The 24,449-nt window shown below is 37.7% G+C and overlaps 2 protein-coding genes across 6 annotated transcripts in view; one reads left to right on the top strand and one right to left on the bottom strand.

Moving 5' to 3' along the window:
• Dtg (Dpp target gene) overlaps positions 1-6,430 on the bottom strand; it is a 33,622-nt gene extending 27,192 nt beyond the window's left edge. Inside the window, exons 1-2 of one of the 5 annotated variants that reach the window (XM_067762327.1) lie at positions 6,369-6,430; positions 5,351-5,829 (exon numbers count right to left, since the gene is read on the bottom strand). In XM_067762327.1, the coding sequence (XP_067618428.1) occupies positions 5,351-5,627 (277 nt within the window). In that variant the 5' untranslated portion in view covers positions 5,628-5,829; positions 6,369-6,430. Of the gene's footprint in view, positions 1-5,350; positions 5,841-6,054 lie in introns of all 5 variants that reach the window. The other 4 variants (XM_067762329.1, XM_067762326.1, XM_067762325.1 and 1 more) reach the window with 4 other exon arrangements.
• LOC137237939 (lipase 3) overlaps positions 1-24,449 on the top strand; it is a 61,293-nt gene that overhangs the window by 779 nt on the left and 36,065 nt on the right. The window lies entirely within an intron of this gene.

Genomic DNA, 24,449 nt, shown 5'->3' with positions numbered 1-24,449 from the left:
CGCTTTTTACGCTTTCACAGAAAATCTATCCTAAATAAACCATCACTTCAAATTGGCAGCAAAATGTAGAATGCAAACGACAGCTTGCAAATAGCAATAAGTTGCTGATTTGTTGAAGTTAAGACATCTGTAGGTGAAGGAAGAGGAGCAAGTACCGGAATGATATGAGGTATTGTAGGCCAACCGGAATAAATTGATGCAAAGTGGAAATCTTAAATGCTGCATATGTTGTTGTTTTTATATTTATTCAAGGAAGCAGAAGATGCTAACTAATGGTTGATGCTAACTTGTTGTTAAAATAAAACAGGTAAGGGTGTAAAAGTTCGGGTGTAACCGAACATTATATACTCAGCGTCAGTTTCAGTTGTACAGTTCATTTCAGATATACATATTACATTTCCCATGCGACTGAGGCACATTTTCGACAAAAAGTATTATCAAAAGCGTGTGGCTATTAAACGTAAACTCTTCTTCGAATTACGACTGCAAAAATATGAGATATTGTTGGACAAAAGAGGGGCGGTGCCCTCCCATTAAATTAATTTCAATTTTCTTTTTTCTTGTCATAATGACACTTTGAAAGTAAAATCTCACTGATTTAAACAATGATTCGAAAAGATTTTGCTTATTGCATTTATTTACGAACTTTTCCAAAATCTCTTAAATAAAAGTGGGCGTGCTCTTAAACCGATTTAGGCCACCACCGCACATTTAAAAAGAAATGTCTCCCAAGTTCCTCTTACAATAAAACTTGGTTAGTGAAATATCATTGATACAAAACTATTTTTCGTTAAGATATAGCCGATTATTCTATTCAACGACCCTTTTAAAAATCTTTTATATAAAAATGGGCGCAGTACTTAACCGATACCGTCCATTTTTACTAGAAATATTTTCTGCTATAAACAAAGAATGTATTCACATTTTTTTTATACTCAGCTGAGCAGAGCTCACAGAGTATACTAACTTTGTTCGCAGAACGGTAATCCGTAACGGCATTAACTAATCGAGATAGATATAGACTTCTATATATCAAAATGATCTGTGTGAAAAAGGAAATTCATTTAGCCATGTCCGTCCGTCCGTCCGTCCGTCTGTAAACGCGATAACTTGAGTAAATTTTGGGGTATCTTGATGAAATTTGGTGTGTAGGTTCCTGGGCGCTCATCTCAGATCGCTATTTAAAATGAACGAAATCGGACTACAATCACGCCCACTTTTTCGATATCGAAAATTTCGAAAAACCGAAAAAGTGCGATAATTCATTACCAAAGACGGGTAAAGCGATGAAACTTGGTAGATGCATTGACCTTATGACGCAAAACAGAAAATTAGTAAATTTTTGGAAAATGGGCGTGGCACCACTTTTAAAAGAATGTAATTTAAAAGTTTTGCAAGCTATAATATCGCAGTTGTTTAAGATATCATGATGAAATTTGGTAGGCACGTTACTCCTATTACTATATGTGTGCTAAATAAAAATTAGCGAAATCGGATGACGAACACGCCCACTTTTAAAAAAAAATTTTTTTTAAGTCCAATTTTAACAAAAAATTTAATATATTTACAGTATAAAAGTAAATTATGTCAACATTCGACTCCAGTAATGATATGATGCAACAAAATACAAAGATAAAAGAAAATTTCAAAATGGGCGTAACTCCGCCCTTTTTCATCTAATTCGTCTAGAATACTTTTAATGCCATAAGTCGAACAAAAATTGACCAATCCTTGTGAAATTTGGTAGGGACATAGATTCTATGGCGATAACTGTTTTCTGTGAAAATGGGCGAAATGGGTTGAAGCCAAGCCCAGGTTTTATACACAGTCGACCGTCTGTCCTTCCGCTCGGCCGTTAATACAATAACTTGAGCAAAAATCGATATATCTTAACTAAACTTAGTTCACGTACTTATCTGAACTCACTTTATTATGGTATAAAATATGGCCGAAATCCGACTATGACCTCGCCCACTTTTGCGATATCGAAAATTACGAAAAATTAAAAAAAAAAAATGCCATTATTCTGTACCAAATATGAAAAAAGAGATGAAACATGGTAATTGGATTGGTTGACGCAAAATGTAACTTTAGAAAAAACTTTGTAAAATGGGTGTGACACCTACCATATCAAGTAGAAGAAAATAAAAAAGTTCTGCAGGGCGAAATCAAAAGCCCTTGGAATCTTGGCAGGAATACTGTTCGTGGTATTGCATATATAAATAAATTAGCGATACCCGACAGATGATGTTCGGGGTCACCCTGATCCACATTTCGGTCGATATCTCGAAAACGCCTTCACATATACAACTAAGGGCCACTCCCTTTTAAAACCCTCATTAATACCTTTAATTTGATACCCATATCGTCCAAACACATTCTAGAGTCACCCCTGGTCCACCCTAATTGCGATATCTCGCAAAGGGGTCCACCTATAGAACTAAGGCCCACTACGTTTTAAATAATCATTAACACCTTTCATTTGATACCCATATCGTACAACACATATTCTAGAGTCACCCCTGGTCCACCTTTATGGCGATATCCTGAAATTGCGTCCATCTATAGAACTATGGCGCACTCCCTTTTAAAATACTCTTTAATACCTTCCATTTGAAACCAATGTCATACAAACACATTCCAGGGTTACCCTAGGTTCATTTTGCTAAATGGTTATTTTCCCTTATTTTGTCTCCAAAGCTCTCAGCTGAGTATGTAATGTTCGGTTACACCCGAACTTAGCCTTCCTTACTTCTTTACGATATGTTAATTTTTCTTCGAGTGATGGCTCCCGAAACATAGAAAATTGCTTAGTCAAAAAATGGGCAGTGCCACGCCTATTTCAAAAAAATTTTAACATTTTTTAACTTTTGTTAAAATTCCGTTTAGAAAGTAAAATTCCATTGATATCAAGCTCTTTTTCGCAAAGGTATAGCTTATTATATTCGTCTACGAACCTTTTAAAAGCCTTTACTATAAATGTGGGGGTGGTCCTTAACCGATCCCGTCCATTTTACTAGAAATATTTGCTGTTCAAGTTTTTTCAAATTAGAAGATAATTTTTCTAATCGGGTTGTTGTTGTTGTTGTAGCGATAAGAACACTCCCCGAAGGCCCTGGGGAGTTTTATCCATGTTGGTGGTCCTTTGGCGGATGCAGATCCGGTACGTTCCGATACTAAGCCCGACCATCTCGGGAACGATTTGTTACGACCACATTAAACCTTCTAGGCCATCGCGCCCTCCCCATCCTCTAGTTCCATTAGGAACTTGGCGTCGCCAGAGCCTCGGCTGTTAATCAAAAAGGATTCGCCACGGGTAGGTGAGGTTGACAAATGGGTTGGAGAAGCTGTATATTGCTCTGGCAACGCCTTGATACAGTCATACCTATAGCGGGTATATTCTAACCCCCTTACCCGCTGGGGTTCTAATCGGCGTCGCCCCTCGGAAGTGATTTGGCAAGCACCATGCAAATTGGAAGAGAAACTCGGCCTAAATCTCCTCGGAGATAAGTCGCACTAAGTATTTTTTGATTGTTTTTATGTGAATATGTTTTGAAAGAAGCAAATTCCTTTTTTGGATTAATGATACCGAGGCCAAAACGCGTCTTTTGATATCTCTCCCGACATGCAAAGATTAATTTCTAGTAATCTTATTTTACAATTTATGGCACTCACCTAAACTTGGGTCAACATTTTTGCTTGAGTGACTCGAGTATATTTTAAAAAATACCCCTGAGCAGGTTCAACACCAGCTATGTAAGGCAGGGAATCGACGCGCAGAACATTATTCGCGTACTCTCAGAGAGCATGAAGGTTCATATGTTATCATATGGGGTCTATCTAGTATTTCTTAGGTTGTATTCGTAAATTTTTCTTTTTTTTTGCTCAATAAAACTTTAGATTAGATTTTGCTGCCTGGCAAGAAAGTTCTTTAGATATGAGTTAGCCCCCTAAGTATAAAGTTCTATTTAGATAAAACTATCCAGCTTCCGTGCTTGTAGAAAACTATATACATATATGAAGAGAAAACTCTATCTAGGCACTTTAAAGCGCCTGCTCAACTTTTCCCAATTGCTGCTTGGATAGAAAGTTCTGAAATGGCGGCTTCGTTCATTATTCTAAATACTTACGAGGTAATTATAGATGCTGACTGGATACAGACTTTACCGGCGGTGTACCGGCCATCGTGTGTCAAACTGTGCCGGTGCATAGCAACCGTACCTGAGTTATATAATTAGAACGCAGCTGTACTATGAGTAAGGGTTTTTATCATGAGACTCCACGATACGACCTTTATTTCGGTTGTGAGTGATCAAAACGCAAAAAATTCAATTGCAGAGTGAAGTAATAACTGATTCTCCAAAACGATTCTTTACAATGGATCCCGATAAAAATTAAACATGCATATGCAACAACAAATTAGTACACATGTTATTGCATTTGCCTGTTTAATATTTATCGGGATCTGGAGCACTGTCCATTGTAACGCCAGGAATGTCTTTTGTTAAGTACTCAAAATCTAAACTCTTAAAGACGCTCTGTGTTCAGAAAATCGGGTTTTTACTAACAGGGCCATGTAACAATAAAAAGGTAATAAACTATCTAGGTCCCATCTAGATTTTTTGACCTGAGGCAGCCTAGAAAAACTGAGACCCTGCCTATACATATAACACTAGCTGTTGCCATCAGTAGAAGACACTAACAAACTGTTAAGCGCATAGCCTAACTATTTTTGCACAAAAGAGATTAGATCCGGTGCTGATGCTTTAAGTCGTTTCAGTTTCGTGAACTTTAAGGACAATTTTTATCACCTTCAGTTAGTCACTTATCTATAAGTTATAAAATTTTCGTTTTCTCCATGCTAACTGAAGCTTCGCGTTTCAGTTAAGTGCAATGAAAAATTGTAAACAAGCGCCAGCTGTTTGGCTAGTTTATGTGTTCTCAAAATAGATTTTTGCGATTTCTTCTACAAAATATTCACAGTTAACGATTTAACCGGGGGTTGGCCACCCTATGTTGGTGAAAACGAAAATGTCAATTTAAGCGGTCTGAAAGATTGCTATCCTCAAGGTAAAATCTAATATAACTGGAGATGGTGAAAACTGTTCTAAGACCCAAATATCGTTTGCGATTTTGATATGAAAAAATTAAATGGTCTGAAGCAATAAAGATGGGGTTAGCGTCTTAGTTGCATTGCTTCATGAAACTTTGCAGCTGGGTGCATGAAATACGGTTTCACTCAAAGCGGAAACACCTTACTTGATGTTATTGCTACTGCTGTAAGTAGTTCTTTTTGCCTTTATTGCTACATAATTGTTGTTGATGATAAAGATGGCTACTAAATACTTACTTGCCAACATCAGAATAGCCAACTTGATGAACAGTGGCAAAACTTTGGATGTGATGAAGAGTCTGCTACTGCCTCTGCTACTGTTGTTGTTGTTGCGATAACAGGTTAACCTGTTGCAGCGATGTCTTTGTTTGTGGCAGCTGCAATCACCTTTGCTGTCATTCATGTTTACTTTGTTATTTTCGTTGTACGTGTATTCGTACTCGCAGCAACCATCTTCTTTAGCCACACTTGGGCGCATACCACCGGGACGCACTTGACACATCGACGACGACATGTTGCTGGTTGTTGTTTAAACTGTATATTTGGTCTTGTTATAGCAGCTGAATTTCTTGTTTGTTTACGGTCCTGACTTTTTGTTGTTATTGTATTTTTGCCTTGCCGGTAGTTGATTATATTTTCTGTTTTGAAAGGGCCCCTGCGTCAATAAAGTTTTGGTTTTGGCTTGTTTTTTATTAGCTACGTCACTGCCACTCACACTAATTTATTTCTGGCTATTGATCATTGTGTTGGGAGAAGGTGAAGAAGAAGCAGAAGATGAAGGTGCTATAGAAATTGAAGATGATATGCAGTGTGCAAGAAAATGCAGATGGTTAAGGAAAAAACGTTCAATGCTCCGTCGATTGCGAGGATGAATGTGACAACTTCACTTTGTTTTCGAAAATATTTACAACAACAATGCGCTTAATTACGTACTAATTTACTTCGTAAACACTTTTTTCAATGCACTCGACTATTCGTACACATTTGTGTCATAGGCGGCGATCTTGAAACGGAACGATCTTCAATAGATCGAATTACAAAATGTGAGAAAATGGAAAAAAAAAATTCTTTATGAATGCACGAATTCCACGAAAGTGAAAAACTCGCTTAGCAGGCCGTACCGTTTCACACCTTATGGGGAAACGCCAGGCATACACACTTCACGTTTAGCCCAAATCAGTTCTAGCTTCTTTGTTTGTTTTTTATACTACTTCTCTTATGCAGTTTTTTTTTCCTTTCAAATGTCTTTCATTACCGTGATATTGTTCGAAAAAATCAGACAAAGATCCACACTTCACCAACTAAATCGAACCGTTCGCGTCCAATACACGTGAAGAACTGACAGAAACCGAAACTGATTTTGAAAACTCAAATCCATTTTTCCTCCATATTGAGAACGACCAGTGCATATATACTAAATCCACACATACTATGTACACATTCAGTATCATCGTCCAACATAAAACTCAGCTGCAACAGCAATATTATATATGTATGTAAGTGGTACCTTTGCCCCGTCATCCCGCCATTTCATTGCACTCAACGGCCTGGGTATGGGCATCTGCTTTTGTGTATGCCTGAATACTTGAATTTTTTTGTATTTGTTGGCAGTGTATTCTTTTATTTTTTTCTCTGTTTTGTTGTCCTCGATCTTCAACAATCTTCGTAGCCGCCACAGCTAGGTCTTATGCTAAAGTCGACCTAGCCCGGCCGGCCTGTGTTGGCTGTGCGATTTGATATTGCCGTCGTACGCCATAGGTTTTTGTGTTGCTAGCTACATACATATGTCAGTACGAGTATCATTTGCTTTCTTCCCAAACCCGCTGTGTGTGACGTGCTCATGGTCGCGCTCCTTCTTTCTTTTGAATTTATTTAGGTAGTTATCGCATGTAAGTGTGCGGAGTTAATACATTAATGTGCGGTTATTTGTTGCAACGTGTGTTTATGATTTGTGTGTGTCGTATATTAGGGTGAGTCGCTTTTTAAAAACCACTTGTACATATACAAACTTTTTCTGTATTAACAAAAATAACTGATGTCCCATTTAAGCCGCTTTCACTCCCATTTTGTTAGTAATGAAATAGAGCAAGGTTAGGTTAGGTTGTACTGGCCGGTCCGCGAGGACGTCACATAGGCTAAACGTGTCCAAAGTGTTACCAGAAATTTACTCAACCACTAACTGATGGTGCCTAATTAAAAAATGTGACTCTAGGAGGCAGTGTTCAGCCATAATAGCCATCAACCTACATTCCTCTCGTTTTAGTGAAAATAGTAACTTTGTTAGTCGTAAGTCCTGCACATGTTCTTCGACAATTTGCCGCAACCCGCTTAGTCAATAATGAGGCTGGCCTTAAATTAGCAACCCGCATGCTTATATCGTACACTAACGTAACTCAAAAGTCTAAAACTTCGAAGTTATAAGTATCATCTGGTTTCCCAGTTAAATACCTACCGAACTGTGCACTCGATTTATTAATACCTCTACTAAATATCGAAAAAGGCAATTATAAAAAATAAGATTTTCATTGACGCATATATGGAGGCAGTCTGTTCTTCCCGTTTTCTGAAAATTACAATTTTTTTATTGGGCTGAAATCTCGTTACCTACATTATATCACAGATGCATGGAATCCAATGAATCAAAATCCGTTCAAGTGACGTTTACTACCGGATGTAACACTTGCCCACCCGTTAAATTCAAGCTTCTAACTCACCCCAACCCATTCATTCTAGCCCTGTCAGCAGGACCAACTAATTTCACGCGCCTGAAAAGAAAGTCAATCACAGATCTTCAAAACTGATGAATCCTTAAAAAAAATGGTTGCAGTACAAGAGCAATCCATCCACGCCCACCAAGTTTATTAAGTGGTATTAATACATTCTTAAAAAAATGGATGCACTACTGAGAGCAATCCATCCATACCCCTCAAGCTTATTAAGTTTAATTAATTATGAATTATGAATTAAAAAACCAAAAATTTGTTAGATGCATTCTATGTATATAGTTGGCAAAATATATTGGATGCTAAAAAAAAAAAGATGCATGGAAAAAAATATAATTTTTCCCGATGGATTTGAGAAATTTTCAGACCCAAGTCGATGCAAGTTCTTTGTAACTTTTGGCAGTAGTCTTGCAGAAATGTTGACCGATGTCATCTGGTGAGTCTGCTTATGTAATGTACCGTATTGCGAAGTAAAATATTTTTTTAACTTATCGTATATGCAACTCATTCAGAGTTTACAAGTTATAAATAGGCAGCGCAAGGAAACAATAATTGCGTCTACACATATGTACCATGTACGTATACGAGCAGCGGAGAGTCAATGCACAAACACATGCATATATCTGAGATACTCCTGAAAGTATGCAATGAGAGAAGCTATAAAATCGTGCAATTGTAGTTACAGCTGAGAAGTTTGAGAGCTGATGGCAACTAGTAGATTCTGGAAGCGCCTAGAAGATGCGAACGTTGAAATCAGAGAATATAAAAGGCAGCAAATGTAGAGGCACTGCAATTCAGTTTGATTTGAGCTATCAAGCATTTTCGATTAAGACGCTATCTAGCTAACCATAGCAGTATTATTTTGGAAGTCAGTTTCATTTAAGGTATCAGTTTGGTTATTAAGCCAGCTAGTTGCAAAGTATAAGTGTTATTGTGAAGTACTTTAATAAAGGCCATTTTTCCATTATTCAATATTGCAGTTATTTATTCAACAATTTAGCGATACGAACGTTAGCAGAAGATTGCAAATAAGAGGATTTGCAAGTAAATTCGTTACAATTGGTGTCAGAAGAGTAATTGTTGAATAAATTCCAGAGGACAACTTGGACATGGCAAAATTGAGTGAGTTGAGGATCCAGCAACTGAAGAAGGAGTTGGAGAGCCGTGGATTGAATACAACCGGCAATAAGATCGAACTTCAAGCACGGCTACGAGAGGCAATGGAGTCGCAAGGAAGTGATGTGGACGAGTATGTCTTTTATCCTGATGGGGACGAGACAACAACAAAAATTGAAGAGAAGAACGGAAGTCCGAGTCCAGTCGCAAGCAGCGAGAATAATGCGATATTGGCTTTATTATCACAGATATCGGCAAAAATGGAAACCCAGGAAACACGCATAACAGAAATGTCATCACAAATATCCACAAATATGGCATCCCAACTGGAATCCCAAGAGACACGAATAACATCGAAGATTGAAACACAAGAAACGCGTATGTCAGAAATGTCGACACAGATTACATCCAAGATGGAAACTCAACTGGAAGAGCAAAAGACATATATGACATTTCAGTTGGCTGAGCAGTTGAAAGCACAGGAGGCCCGCATATCCTCGTAGCTGGAGGCACAGGAGATAAGGGTAACATCAAAGCTGGAAGCACAGGATACAAAAATTGTGCAGCTCGAGGACAAAATTGATGCCGAGATAGAAGCTTTGAGAGGTCGTATACAGGAATTGGAAATGAATCGCCCAGCTGTTTCAGCGAGTAATCCAAAGGTAAAAACAGCATCCTTTGACGGTTCTGTTCCTTTCCAGGTGTTTAAGATTCAGTTTGAGAAGACCGCAGCAGTGAACAACTGGAGTGCTGAAGATAAAGTTGCTGCACTATTCGTGGCATTGAAAGGATCTGCTGCTGAAATCCTACAGACTATTCCCGAGGGAGAGCGGAACAACTACGAAGCATTGATGAGCGCTCTAGAGAGGCGATACGGAAGCGAACACAGGAAGCAGATACACCAAATAGAGTTGCAAAACCGCTACCAAAAAGCTAAGGAGACTTTGCAGGAGTTTGGGTCAGATGTTGAAAGGCTTGCACATTTGGCGAATGCCGACGCACCCGTGGAATACACCGAAAGGGTAAAAATTCAGAGCTTTATAAATGGCATACGGGACGCCTAATCAAAGCGGGCTACATACGCAAACCTAAAGCCAACATTTGCAGAAACGGTATCACATGCATTGACTCAGGAAACTGGCGCACTATTGAGTAAACCAGCAATCAAAGCACGCCGTGTGGAAATAGAAAGGCCAGAGTGGGTAGACGCAATATTGGGGGCGCTGAAAGGATCGCAAAAGCGGTGTGAAAAAGTTATCAAATGCTTCAAATGCGGGAAGTCCGGTCACATTGAACGTCATTGCGATCTTGGTCCTAATAGTTCCAACAATGTGGGTGGCCGTAAACGCAAAGCTGGAGGAGATGAGCAAGAGCGAGTAAGAGGTAGAGATCGAGAGCTAGATCCAGCTATTGAATGCCCTGTGATATCTGTGTTGCAAATTGGTAGAAAATCGAGCATTCTTACCGTCAGAGGGAAAGTGGATGGTAAAGAACGTGAGAAAGTATAAAAGGCAGCAAATGTAGAGGCACTGCAATTCAGTTTGATATGAGCTATCAAGCATTTTCGATTAAGACGCTATCTAGCGAGCCATAGCAGTATTATTTTGAAAGTCAGTTTCATTTAAGCTATCAGTTTGGTTATTAAGCCAGCTAGTTGCAAAGTATAAGTGTTATTGTGAAGTACTTTAATAAAGGCCATTTTTCCATTATTCAATATTGGAGTTATTTATTCAACAATTTAGCGATACGAACGTTAGCAGAAGATTGCAAATAAGAGGAAGAACTTTCCTTATATGAAAGAAGTCCTGGCTGAGTCTTAACCGACAAATATCGCACTTAGGGATGACTGGTTTCATGTTCAAAATTTCAAATTTTTGTTTTCCCTATAATTTTCTATTCAATTTGCATGGTTTACTTAGTTATTAAGCCCTTTTTTCTTCACATTAGTATCCTGAGTTAATCATTTCCAATTTCTGCAACTCACTTTCTTCGGTTTCGTCGCGGTCGATAATACCCAGGGCGGATCTAGGATTCCAGTGTGGTCGTTTCGTTAATTGGGCTATCACAATACCTTTGCACCACAGCAGCCAAGAAAGCATTTTTTGGGCTTTATCTCGAACCAGAATACATTGGTATCAAAAATGAGCGAAATCGGACGATAACCACACCCACTTTTTGATATCGAAAATTTAGAAGAATGGAAAAATGAGATAATTCAAAAACGAATAGCGGGAGCGGCTTATGAAATTCGGTAGATGGATTGGTTTTATGACGCAGAACATAAATTCCAACAAATTTTGGAATATGAGCGTGGCGCCACCCACTTGTGATAAAATCAATTTAACAAAGATTATTAATCGTGAAATTGAAAAACTATTAAACTATGAAAAATGCTTTGATGGAAAATTTACGAAATCCGTTAAGAACCACACCCACTTTTATATAAAACAAGTTTAAAAGGGTCGTGGATGAATAAACAAGCTATATCAAAAAAGAGCGTTATATCAATTGTGTGTGTTTCATGTCCCAAGAGGAATTATAACAAGTAAAATAAAAATATTAAAATTTTTGAAAATGTGCGGGAAACCGCCCCTTTTTTGACTAAGCAATTTTCTGTGTTTCGTTGGCCATAAATCGAAGATAAATTAACGGATCGTAATAAGATTAAGTGCACATACTTTTCTTATAGCAGGAAATATTTCTAGTAAAAATGGATGGGGCCGATTAAAGACCACACCCACCTTCATATATAAAGGATGTTTAAAAGGGCCGTAGACTGGAATAATAAGCTATATCTTAGCGAAAAATTGCTGTGCATCAATGATATTTCACTTACCAAGTTTTGTTGTAAGAGGAAATAGGGGGACATTTTTAATGGGCGGTGCATGTCCCTATTCCGATCAAGCATTAGACAACATTTCTAGAGCCTAAAAAAAATACATCCCTTGTAACAAAATTCGAAAAAGTTATTTATCTGAAATGAACTGTACATATGAAACTCACGCTGAGTATATAATGTTTGCTTACACCCGAACTTAGACACCTTTACCTTTTAAATGCCAGAAAGGCGGGTTGAGTAGCTTAAAGAAACGCTCAACAAACATACTTAATGAGTCACAAACTTTTGAGATTTTTCGAATCATACAAATCGACCCGCCTTAATGTAAAAATTCAAGTATCTTCATTTTATACATACACACATACAAATATGCTATATGTTTTTCGTACTTTTGTTAAATGCATATATCCATCATTGCCTCTGGGTTTGGAACTACTTAAACGGGAGAGCTGTTTGTTTTCCCGCTTTGGAATAAAAACAACAGCAAGTACCCAAATGGAGAAATGTTCGTTACAAAAGGTTTGCATATTAGGAAAAAATCAGTTTATGAATATTGATAGTTTTGAGAAAATAGCATGACATAACTAGCGTTGCCAAATGTCCCGTATTGGCCGGGACATCCCGTATTTTTCACAAATTTTAAAGTGTTCCGCCGGGAGATGCTATGTCCCGGCACTTTCACAATATCAAAATAACGACTGAATTCTGTCAATCAGTCTCATCTCAAGTCTCTTAATTTGAGATTTTCCTTTAGAGACAATTTTTGTGACTTGAGATGATTTCGGTATTCAGTAAACGAAAGTCACAAAAACAATTCGACGAAATTCACCAAAAAGACAATTTACTCATACAACAAATAATATAGCATTGGATTTTGTCAATATAACGTTGGCTGGTATTGCGGCTGAGCTTGCTAAGACATCGTTCACAATTTTGTATAGAAAATCCCAAAGTGGGTAGGTTCGAATCTCAGCGGGTCCACATAGAGTTCGATGTTTTTTAAGTATTTTCTGTTTTTTAATTTTTTCTAGCTTATTTTAATTTGAGGAATAAAACAATATATTTAAAGCGTTTTTCGCAAATAATTTTCATACTTTTTCTGAAATTTTTACGTTTGTGATCTGCCCCGGCCCTGCTCACAAATTAGTGATTGCTTTTGTGAGGCTGGAGACGCGAGACAGCTTACAGAATGGCAAATTATCTCAAAAGTGATTTTCACCCCAAATAGTCTCTTATAGTGACTAGAGACGGATTACTGAATTCAGCTGTAAATAAATTATAATCTGATACGAAACATGGCCTTATTTGCGGCTTCGACTGTATTCAGCTCATTAGCATATTGCATGCAACTCTCTGTAAAGAAGAAAATATCATCCCTACTGTGGTTCTGAATATGGTAAATGTTTCACATTTCGCACACCTAAATATTCATTTTGGAAGGCAAGTGTTGTGTTTTAAAATAATGTTTGGAAAATGAATCCATAGAATACTGAATTCGAATTAAACACATTATACGCTAGCCTGTTTCATAAAAATATTTGTTATAAATAAATGAGTTTAAACAGTTTAATTTCATCTAAAAATTATTTCGCCGAATGAGCCACCTATACAAATATATAGGTGTTTCTTACTTTCCAAATGTCCCGAAAAAATTTAAAAAAATCCCGGGAATTCGGCCCAAATTTCAGGTTTGTCCCGGGAACCCGAAATAAAAATCTGGCTACCCTAGACATAACGCGAATATCACACCCATACTTTATGTATGTAATTTGATAAAAAATATGATGAATCATGCAATAAGTTCGCAAAGCGAAATAAAACTTTCAAAATCGTTAAAGTGACACATTTGGTCTAAAGCACTTAAAACCGCCCTTGGTTGTCAGTCCCATGATGTTAATAGACGAGGTTTCGTAGGTCTTAATGGCATACTTTTGGTTCGGTGGAGAAAATTATTTGGTGGTTATAAAACGTCTGTTAATTGGCTAGATATCTGATGAGCGAAATCGTGTTTACCTTTTCACCTTAACCTCACTTCCACCTATTTATTTAAGGACTGTTCCGAAATGAAAGTCTTCACTTTATATTCCTTTTATTTCGTCAGCTTTCACTTTTTATCTGTCCATTTTCCTCTAACGGAAACCAGCATATTTAAACTAGTTGAAAGGAAGCATAAAAACGAATCCCTACTTTTATTTTTGTTTTTACCAGCTTTGAAAAACTTTTGTACACCTTTTCGTAAATTTTTTTTAAGTTTTGTGACAGTATGAGTAACTCAAGCTTACTTGAACATGTCGTGCATGTCATTAACCCGATACCGTTCCATTCCAAAACTGAAACGAGATTACATTTTTGCATCCATATATATGTATCGGTTTTCCTTTTTTTATAGGATTTCAAATGATGTTATTGATTAGATAGCCAGTGGCCTTCGCCTTTCTCGCTAAATTTCGTACTGGTATTTATGAATGTCTATCTTCCGCCACGTTCTTTAAACGAAACACAATTTTTGCCTTTTTTGGTCCCTCTAACTATAATAATACATAATTATTAACCACTTTGCAATCATCTTGTGTGACTGTACAAACATTTATTGTGGAGACTATGTGCAATTTCGATACATCACTATGCCGCTAGAAAATAAATGCTGTACACAGCAAAAGTATAGCAAAGCAAGCAATCACACATACATATATAAAGAGCAGCTAAGAGAATACATGTACACAGCAATAAACTGCGCATCTTCCTCAGCAATATACACACACCTATGCATAGAGGGCAACAGTGAGAGCGCATAAGAGCTCAGACGTTGTTACACATGCATGTAAACAACAGCTAAAAGCGCAAAAGTTATTACTCACACATATCCACGCATACAACCAGAATACAAACGTGAATATAGGATACTTAAGTGAGAAATAAATGAGCAACTGTTCGAGAAGGCTGTTCTTGAAAATTTAGACCTTAGGAGAAATAGGCGAACAAGTCACCTGAGAGTATAAAAGCAGCGCAAGCTGAGGAATAGTGAGTCAGTTTGATTTTAACACGCAACAAGTAAAGTACGCGGGTAATTTAATTGTAAAGAACTACTACCATAGTGGTGTTGCAAATAAAGATCATCTTGCTATACTGAATATTTGAGTTATTTATTCGACAGTTCAGCGACTGGAATTATAACAGAAGGTGCAGAGTAATCAAGACTTCCCTGAAATTCGTAACAATAAAATTTCATGTTCTTTAATTCGTGCTACAGCGAAAACTATGAAAACTCGTTTGGTGAAGAAGCTAATACAAAAATCAGAACAGACCACGCTAACAATGATTTATCCAGAATGATACGACATATACTTTTCGAAGCAGTCCTTAACAAAGTTAGAGATCTCCAAAGAACATCGTTGAATATACCGAGTCCACCTCGGTTAGCACAAGTATAAACCCTCTAGTATACTCTTGGATTGCAGATTCCGCCTGTATCACGGCAAATTTGCCAAATGATAACCTCATCCTCTTAAAATGAATGGTTCGCCCATCATGATCAGCACTCATTAACGGTTATTTTATTACTACATATTTAGAGACAATCTAGGATAGGTACTCATCCGGTTCCTAATTAAAATGTGTTTCCTTATACTTAGTAAGCCGTGCTGTCAACAATCTAGTAAGTATTTATCGACGAGCTTAGCTAGTGGTTGGCCGGTCTTAGTTATAGGCAAAATAGTATACATATATAATATTCAAGATAGATTATTTCTAAGTGTATGCCTGACTGATCATATTCAAGTTCCTTGGAGAGATTTCCGGAGGCTTTTAATGTTGTTTTACCTTCAGAAGATGTTATTGGGAGACCATCTTGCAGTTAAAACGTTATGATCATTACAAAATGTTTTGATCTTATTTCAAACAATATTTCATAACAAAAAAACAACCATTTTGTTTAAATAGCTATTTTCAAAACAACGGTCTTCCCTTGGCTCCCTTAAGCTATGCTTTTAGCGTTATAAGAAACAGGACACATCTCTTTGTTTCCGGAAATATATCGCACTTTTATTAAATGTTCTCATTAAATCGCACTTTTATTAAACGTTCTAATAAAAAAAACGGCGGCCGCGGTGTGATGGTAGCGTGCTCCGCCTACCACACCGTATGCCCTGGGTTCACACCCCGGCAAAGGAACATCAAAATTTTAGAAATAAGGTTTTTTAATTAGAAGAAAATATTTCTAAGCGGGGTCGCCCCTCGGCAGTGTTTGGCAAGTGCTCCGAGTGTATTTCTGCCATGAAAAGCTCTCAGTGAAAACTCATCTGCCTTGCAGATGCCTATCGGATTCGGCATAAAACATGTGGGTCCCGTCCGGCCAATTTGTAGGGAAAATCAAGGGAGCACGACGCAAATTGGAAGAGAAGCTCGGCCTTAGATCTCTTCGGAGCTTATCGCGCTTTACATTTATTTATTTAATTAGTAGATACTAACATATATTTTTTGTTGAATTTTTTCACAGGCTAACCCGACCTAATCGCTGCTTAGTGCAAATGAAACATTCCACTATTTTTCCTATACTAACATTTTTTCTCGAGTGTATCTAACTACTCATAGCTCATAGTCGAAACTATGTATGACAATCGCTATCTGAGTGTCTATGCCACATTTGCTACCAACATATTTAGAATTCTTCAGGCAGTCGACTTGTTGTAATCATAGGTAAGTACACAAATTGCTCGCAGCTCTGCTCTTCAACGATCATGCCGATTTATCTAGTCAGGGAGAGACTCAACAAAAAAAAAACAACAAGAAATGATATATTGGTTTATTTTTTATTTACTTCTTATGCTCTTCTACTGAGGTCTTCTTCCGCTACATATGATAATGCGCGAGAACCCAAAGTATTCCAACTTCTGGCAATGCTATCCCAGTCAACAATTTGAAGCATAAACGAATCGACAAAGAATTTTTCAGGTTAAACATTCCCGACATTAACTACATTTTTCATTTTGCGTGATAAAATCAGTACATTCGTCAAGAACTTGACCAGTATTTTTATTTGTTTTCGTTATCGAAAAGTGGCTTGGTTATATTCTGATTTTGTCCATTTTCAACGAGAAAATATTTTGAAATCAGTATAGTTTGTGTACTTAATTTGGTATAGATACCTCTCTTTTATAAAAAAAAGGTTATCATTCTCACGAACATACCCAAGGACGCTCGGTTTTACTTTCATAAAAACAATACCCTTATCAAATTTGAATTGAATTGATAGATTTTTGCTCTGTTGTTTTGTTAGGGAAATTGCCACGCCCATGACAAATTTTTAAATTGTCCCACCTTGATCCACCATATCACTACTAAAGTGAAATATAAGTGACATACCGTAAAAATTTTAAACTTTCTGTCGTTAGGATTAAGACTTAAACTTTTTTTAAGTGAATGTTGTCAGCAATCTGATTTTGTAAGTTTTCCCCCAGTGCATAAACACTCTGCAGCGAATCCCACTATTTCCGAACTACCACAGAACTATCGCTTTAAGAAACGGTACTAGTATTAAGTTCGCACGGGCATTATCGGCGGGTGGACGATTCAGTGCAGATGAATGAATTAATGTTAAGTGTTGTTTATTTATGTTTAGTAATGTCTATATTTTTTAATAAAGTTATTTAACATTGAATCCTCCCTGAGGAAGATGGAAAATGCCCATAGAAACGCGTAGGAGAAAAAGAAAAACTTGTGTTTTGTCTTGAAATTATCGGCCGAAAAGCTCCAATAACCACAAACTTAACTAAAAATTGGCCCACATTAATATAATTCAAAATTTTATCTTCATCTGTAAATGTGTCGATCGATTTATATTTCGTCACTTCACCAGGAAAGTGGTTTTGAATGCGATCATTGATTTTTTTAACATGATCATTTTTGGGAGCTAAGATAGTTCGTTCGCATAGCCAAAAAACAAAAACATTTAAATTTAAAATTCTTAATTCTGAAATATGAAAAACTTTCGTCTTGATAGAAGGAACCTAGAGCCAAAATTTGGTGATGATTGAAGTATGGCAAACACCTTTTCATAGGGAACACGCACACAGAATTTGATTTTTATAGAAGATGTAGATAGACTGAAGCTAAACATTTTTTTTAAGGGCGGCAGATAACTAAACGTCCAAAAGGCATACCAGCCAAACTCAACAATGCATTCAAACTTTATGTGTTAAAATAACTTTACTTTGTACGGCAGCCATAGTTTTTCCCCATTCCACATTTTACTGGAGGTGTTAGGACTTAACGTCACATAGCTCCTTACCAATTTTCATTATCCTACCATTACGACATCCAGATTTATGCAGTATAATATATTCCATTTGTATGGGAGGTTCCACGCCCCCTTTTTCCCAATTCCATATTTTCTTGGTGGTGTTAGGGATTGACCTCATATAACTCCTTACTGAATTTCAATGTTCTGGCATGTATACCTTCAAAGTAATGCAGTACCAAAGATTCCATTTGTACGGGAAGTGCCACGCCCCTTTTATATATCGAAATTATTTTTAGCTTAAAACCTTCCCGTTGATAAAAGGAACCTATAACCAAAATTTGGTGATTGAAGTGTGGGAAATACGTTTCCATAGCGAACACACACACACACACACACACACACAGAATTTGATTTTTATATATACAGATGGCATTGATAGAAAATAGTTTTTCAATGAAATATTTTACTGCGATCTAAAAGATTTAGTTTAAAAGGCGGGCGCCGTCCTTGGCCGATTTCCATTTTATTTTCAGCACGTTCCCGTACTAATTATGAAATACGTCAGTATTTGATTAACGAAAAAAATTCTAATTTCAACTAAATGGTTCCTTTCAAATCATTGAGAAGACAGAACCGATGTACATTTTGATCCTTGGTAAAATCAACCTTTTCTTCCACGGACTAAAAAGGCAAGAGACTTGAGAAAACCGTAAGAACATTTCTCAAAATGCACACTGGGCAGAAGTGGCTTAAAGTTGCTTAGACTCAAGTGTTGGACACGTTTGTATTATTGTTTATTTAAAAGTTTGAAAGAATTGATATGTTGCCTTGCCTGTTGGTTTTACGGTTCGCCTATTTACTCATCGCCTGTGGCATGACTTAGTTATTTATATAGTAGTATAGTTTGAAGTTTGTATGTAAATTATATTTAAATTATCACTGGTGTGATTATGAATGTTAATTCCTTTTATTTTACTTATTGTTTTTTGTTCTTCTCGTATGCATATTTATTTGGTTAGGTGTTATGAATGTTTATTGTTGCTATCATACAACAAATTGTAGGGGAGTTGCATGTAGAAAAGCGAGATCCACATGGGTGTGCGTGAATATCTTTGTATAAAAAGACACCTTAGATTTGTGTGCCTTTGTTGAAAGTTGTTTGTCGTATTGCGGATATGCGTGCATAGACAATGTGCTAAGGAGAAAATTGGCTGTCAGAGATGTCACAGAAGTGTTTGATATGTATTGAAAAGAAACTTCAGGACATTTATTTAAAATTGCCTGGCAACAGAAGAGTGATTTGTTTTTATAATATTTTTTTTATTTTCGGTCAGGAAGCGAGAACCGTTGATATCTTATAGTGTATGTCCTTTCGAGTCGGGAACCGCGCTTATTGAAGGATATCAAATTTTTTAGTTGTGTTCTGGATCCAGATTCATAAAGGCTTCCCTGATAGCATGTTTTGTTGGCATTTTGTACCTTCTTTGTGCAGACGGTTGGGGTAAACATTTTGGCTTGGGAAAAAATTATATAACTATTTCCGCGCTTGATATGGTTTTAAAATTATCTGCGAAGCTATTTCTGGAAAATGTGGAGGATTTTACTTCAAGTTTGTGAATATTTCGTGGAAATTTTCAATTGATTTTCGGCATTATTTATAGTATTTCGGGATATGTTCAGGGTCCTTCAGAACAATGCCTGTATCATCTTTGGATAGGCTGGAAACCTTTTATCAATAGTTTTATACTGTTTAAGGTTAGCTTGGGATCTTTATGGAATGACTTTGGCACTGTTCTGTAGCAAATTCCGAAAATTTTTGTAACGACGTACCAATACTATCTGTGGAATAGTTTCGGATATCTACGAGAAGATCTCAGGTCTAGTTCTGTTGTTATTTAAAAACCTGGGGTTTTTTGGACTGGGTTTTCTGGACTATTTAAAATGAGCTTTATTGGCTTGTTATAGGTAACAATCTATGTCTCTCTATTTAATTATTATCGGTTAATTATCAAAAGCAACTATTATCGAAGAGTTAACGGTTCCTTATCGGCTTGTTATTAACAGTTTCAGGAATGTTATCGATTTCTTATTGATGTGCTAAAGTTTGTTATCGAAAACTTCCGTTATCGACGAGCAGTGGCAACAGGTTAGTGGCGTATTATCGATTCATTTGTTTAGAGTGTTACGGGTTTGTTTTCAATGAGCTATAGGGTTGTTAACGATTTGTATTTTATTTGTTATCGGCTTCGATAACTGATCGATAGTAAATCGATAAAATTCCGATAAAAACGGTAAAAATTCGATAACGACCCTTGTTGTTGTTGTTGTAGCGATAAGGACACTCCCCGAAGGCCTTCGGGAGTGTTATCGATGTTGATGGTCCTTTGCCGGATGCAGATCTGGTACGTTCCGGTACCAAGGCCGACCATCTCGGGAACGATTTGTTATGACCACATTCGACCTTCTAGGCCATCCCGCCCTCCCACCCCCTACATCCATGAGGAGTTCGGGGTCGCCAGAGCCTCGGTTGTTAATGAAACAGGATTCGCCACGGATGGGGTACCAGTTTTGTTTATGCGGGAACTATTCTTATTAGCCGGTATCTCAATATAGCGCACGACAGTTCGGACGAAAATACGTTCGACTGCAGCATCAGTACGATTAAATACAACGCGATATCCATCCCCCACCGCATCGAACAGCATTTTTTAACAAACAAATCCCAATGATGTCAACGTTACGCGTATCCCACTACCTTGTAACCCTTAAACCTGCGAAAAATGGAGTTTGAGAAAAGAAACGAGAGGAAAACCCATGATTCGATGAATACAGCCGGACAAAAATAATTTCAATCTTCAGTATATCATTGAAATCTAGGCTGTTGTATGAAAAAGTTAAGCTTGCAGAATCTGGATACTTCTGCATTCAAGAACATGGGTGTTTAAAAATCAGGCTAGATGTGTAAAGGAAAAGTTTTGAAGCTAAGAGTTGTAAATGGTCCAAACAGCCGTGAGGTGAACGTTTCCTCCAGCAAGCATGCAGAAACTAGTGGTTCATTGTAATGTACCAAGCGTCCGTTGTTGTTGAAAACAAGAAGACTTCCCGAATGTTTAGGGTTACCAGCCCGACTATCTTGTAACGACTTTTTTTACCTTCAAAACTTCAGAATTTTTGTCACCTCGTACAACAGGCATGCCTAGGGCGGGAGTATTCTGAGCTCCTCAACCATCTGGTAACCGGATGCGATGAATAGAGACCGGGTTTCCGTTTAAGAAGTAGAGACAGCCCTGGAATGTGCGCAGCATATGCACATATAAACCCTCATGGTAAAAGAAATACTTAAATCCCTGTGGAAAATCAGCTAAGCGCTTATAGTTTCAATAATTCTACAACTCAACCTTCAAACTCTTCTACTCCAGGTCAATCCTGTATGAATGTATACATAGACATATTTCGTGTTCCTTACAGAAGTAGGGGGTGGGTAGAAGGTTCGACGATGCCAAACCAGTATCTCTGTAACATAGTCGAACTTGTGCATTAAGGTGCTCGTTCCAGAGCGTAACGAATCTATATCCGGCTAAATGCAATTTGGACTAGAGTTGAGCTCTTGTTAAGCTAGTAATTCTTCATACTCTGGAATACGGACTATAGATAATTCGTAAATCAATTCTGGCGCCAACTCTAGCTCGTATTAATAATATTTTCACAAAAACCTGACCTTGCTTGCCATTGAATTTATCTTCACTAAAGCCAATATTATTTGTTAAAACCTTATTTAATTGTCAAACAATTTTTAAGTACTTGATAACCAATTACAGGTAAATGCATAGTGGCCGATGAAAAGTGAAACTTGCCCTTAGCAGTTTGTAGCCAGATATGTACACATTGATCTTACGAGTTGGTAGTTAGAGGTCTGGCCGCAGGTGCTGAGAAAAGCAATCAACGCGTCACGAGTATTTGCAGTCAATAATAATTTGCTTAACTTGCGAACTTAAACAATGCTTATTAAGAGTACATAAGTACATACAAAATTATTGTCATATATGAATGTATGTCATCTTTATATACATAAGTATGTACTTTGTGAATGCATCGAGAAGGTGAAAATAACAGTTGAGCGGATTATATAACCTTTCGAGTCCAGGAATTGTTTTTTTGTTATCTTTCGGCTAGCTTCCGCTTGTAGACGGATACGTACATAAAATATCCATTAGTGCGGAACAGATTTTATGAGGTAGCAATTTTGCTAACGGTTATGGGAAAGATCAGGTTTGGGTGAGTGGCAGACGTCTCTTGACACCAGAAGTTCATATTCATATTATAAAGATGGGAGCCAAAATTAAGATTTTGTTACGATGGGTTCCCGGACATCAGGGACATGAAGGTGATGAACATGCAGAGTACCTAGCCAATCAGGGTGCTACAGTAGCTATCTATAGTCTAGAGCCTTGGTGTGACTAGGGAAATATAAGTAACTGGGAAACAAAACAATTCAGACGCCACTGGATTGATTGCTCAGGGCAAAGACAGGCCAAACTGTTTATACTTCCCGCAAAGAAAATATCATCCAAACTCATTATTCTAGCAGGGAGGACCTACAAACTCTCACTGGGTACAATACGGCACACTGTAGTCTACGATATTAACCATGTAAGCTAAATCTATCCGATACTCAAATTTGTCGTTGCTGTGAGCTGGAGGATGAAACGCCGGTTCACATTCTCTGCGAATGCTTCGCCCTGGCAAGGCAGATACTCTCGCATCAAGGTGGTGCGACTGTTAATCCCTATATGATATGGAGTAAGAAGCCTGAAGAGGTACTTAAATACAAAAAAGCCTCCACATATAAAATCAGGCTGAAAGGTCATGCACAATAGATATACACAAAGGTTAAAAATTCATACAGAATCCAATGTTCCACCGTTTTATTCCCTTTTAAACTGTACTTTATCTTTCCTCAGTACTGCGGAGATCTGTGGACGCCAAAACCAATCTATTTTCATCTAACCTCATAAATCTGGACATAAACGAGGTGGATGATGCCAACCCATTATCATCAGTGCATCTGCACTAATAGAGGTTATCAGACTTTTTCCCCACTATTTCATATAGCAGACCCATACAAAAGATATTTGCGACATTACACGGCGACCGAGGCTTACTCCAATAATCCACATTGAGTTTCTAAGACAACCTCTTATCTAATACAACCCAAACAGCTCAGCCATATATGACACAATACCTGGGAAACTCTCGTAAGTGCAGTCTGATAAAAAGTGTAAGAGCGACGAAATCTGTTTTGGTAGGTTTGACAGCCAGTTTGCGTGACTTCGAACACCTAGTCACCATTTACTCATAACACTACAAAACTTAGCGCAGACTATCGAGAAATTTACTTCTTACCAAATCATCAGTGTGCAGCTCATTAATTAGAGCTGATAAAAAAGTCAGAATTTAACTGCAGAATAGGTTAGACTAAATTAGGTTAGGTTGAATCGAAGCCACCCCGAAATACTTTCGCTTAGTTTTGGTAAAAGCTGGACATTCAAGCATGAAGTGTGTCGAAATAGCGTCCGCCCAGCTTTAGCATAGCTGTCACGAGGCGCATCTATAAAGGAGCAAACCACATGTAGCCCGGGGTACTCGGTATTCTATATTCAGTTTAGTTGTACCCATGCGCGCAAAGAGAACCGCGTCCCAATTTCCAGGTATATTTCTATGTTCCGGGAACCAGAAGATATTAGTATTGAAATAAATCAACGCAGCTGCAAGCGAGGTCAGATATTCCCATGCCTGCCTCGATCGCACCACAGCTTTAATTTACGCTTGGCCACAGGAGAACATGTTGAACTTTTCAACCATATTAGCACTGGCCAGCATCCCATCCATCGCATCCTTAATTGCAGCAACCTCCGCTTCAAAGACGATGAAGTGATAAAGCAACTTCAACTGATGCTTTCCTTCGACCTCCTGACAGAAAACCTCTCCTCCAACCTTTACGTCCCTCTTTAACCCATCCGTGAACCAATTAATCAATTCACTGCCCCATAATAATTTCTTTGCCCACTCTAAATGATGACTGTTCTGAAGCTGCGTGTTCTTTTAAGAGGAGATCTTGTATCTATGCATTAGTCCGCATGACTCAGCCCACCAAATCACCGATTCCAGAAATTTACCTGTGACTATGGTTGCCAGGTCATCTACATAGGCCACCAATCAGTAGTTAATGCCTTCTACCTCTAACAGAAGAACGTTTACTACAATAACCTAGAGTATAGGAGATAGAACAGTGATGTGCCTCTGTATACCATTCTCTCGATTGTGACCTCTACCCACTCGGCTGCGGCAATTCTGTTGCACAGACGTTTTTTAATGAATTAAACCAGAGCCCCTCGACTCCTAAGCCAACCTGCGCATTAC

Source organism: Eurosta solidaginis, chromosome 1 (genome assembly GCF_040869045.1).
Source record: "Eurosta solidaginis isolate ZX-2024a chromosome 1, ASM4086904v1, whole genome shotgun sequence".
NCBI lineage: Eukaryota > Metazoa > Arthropoda > Insecta > Diptera > Tephritidae > Eurosta > Eurosta solidaginis.
Note: the sequence above shows the minus strand (reverse complement) of the source record. Positions and strands in the feature narration are given on the sequence as shown.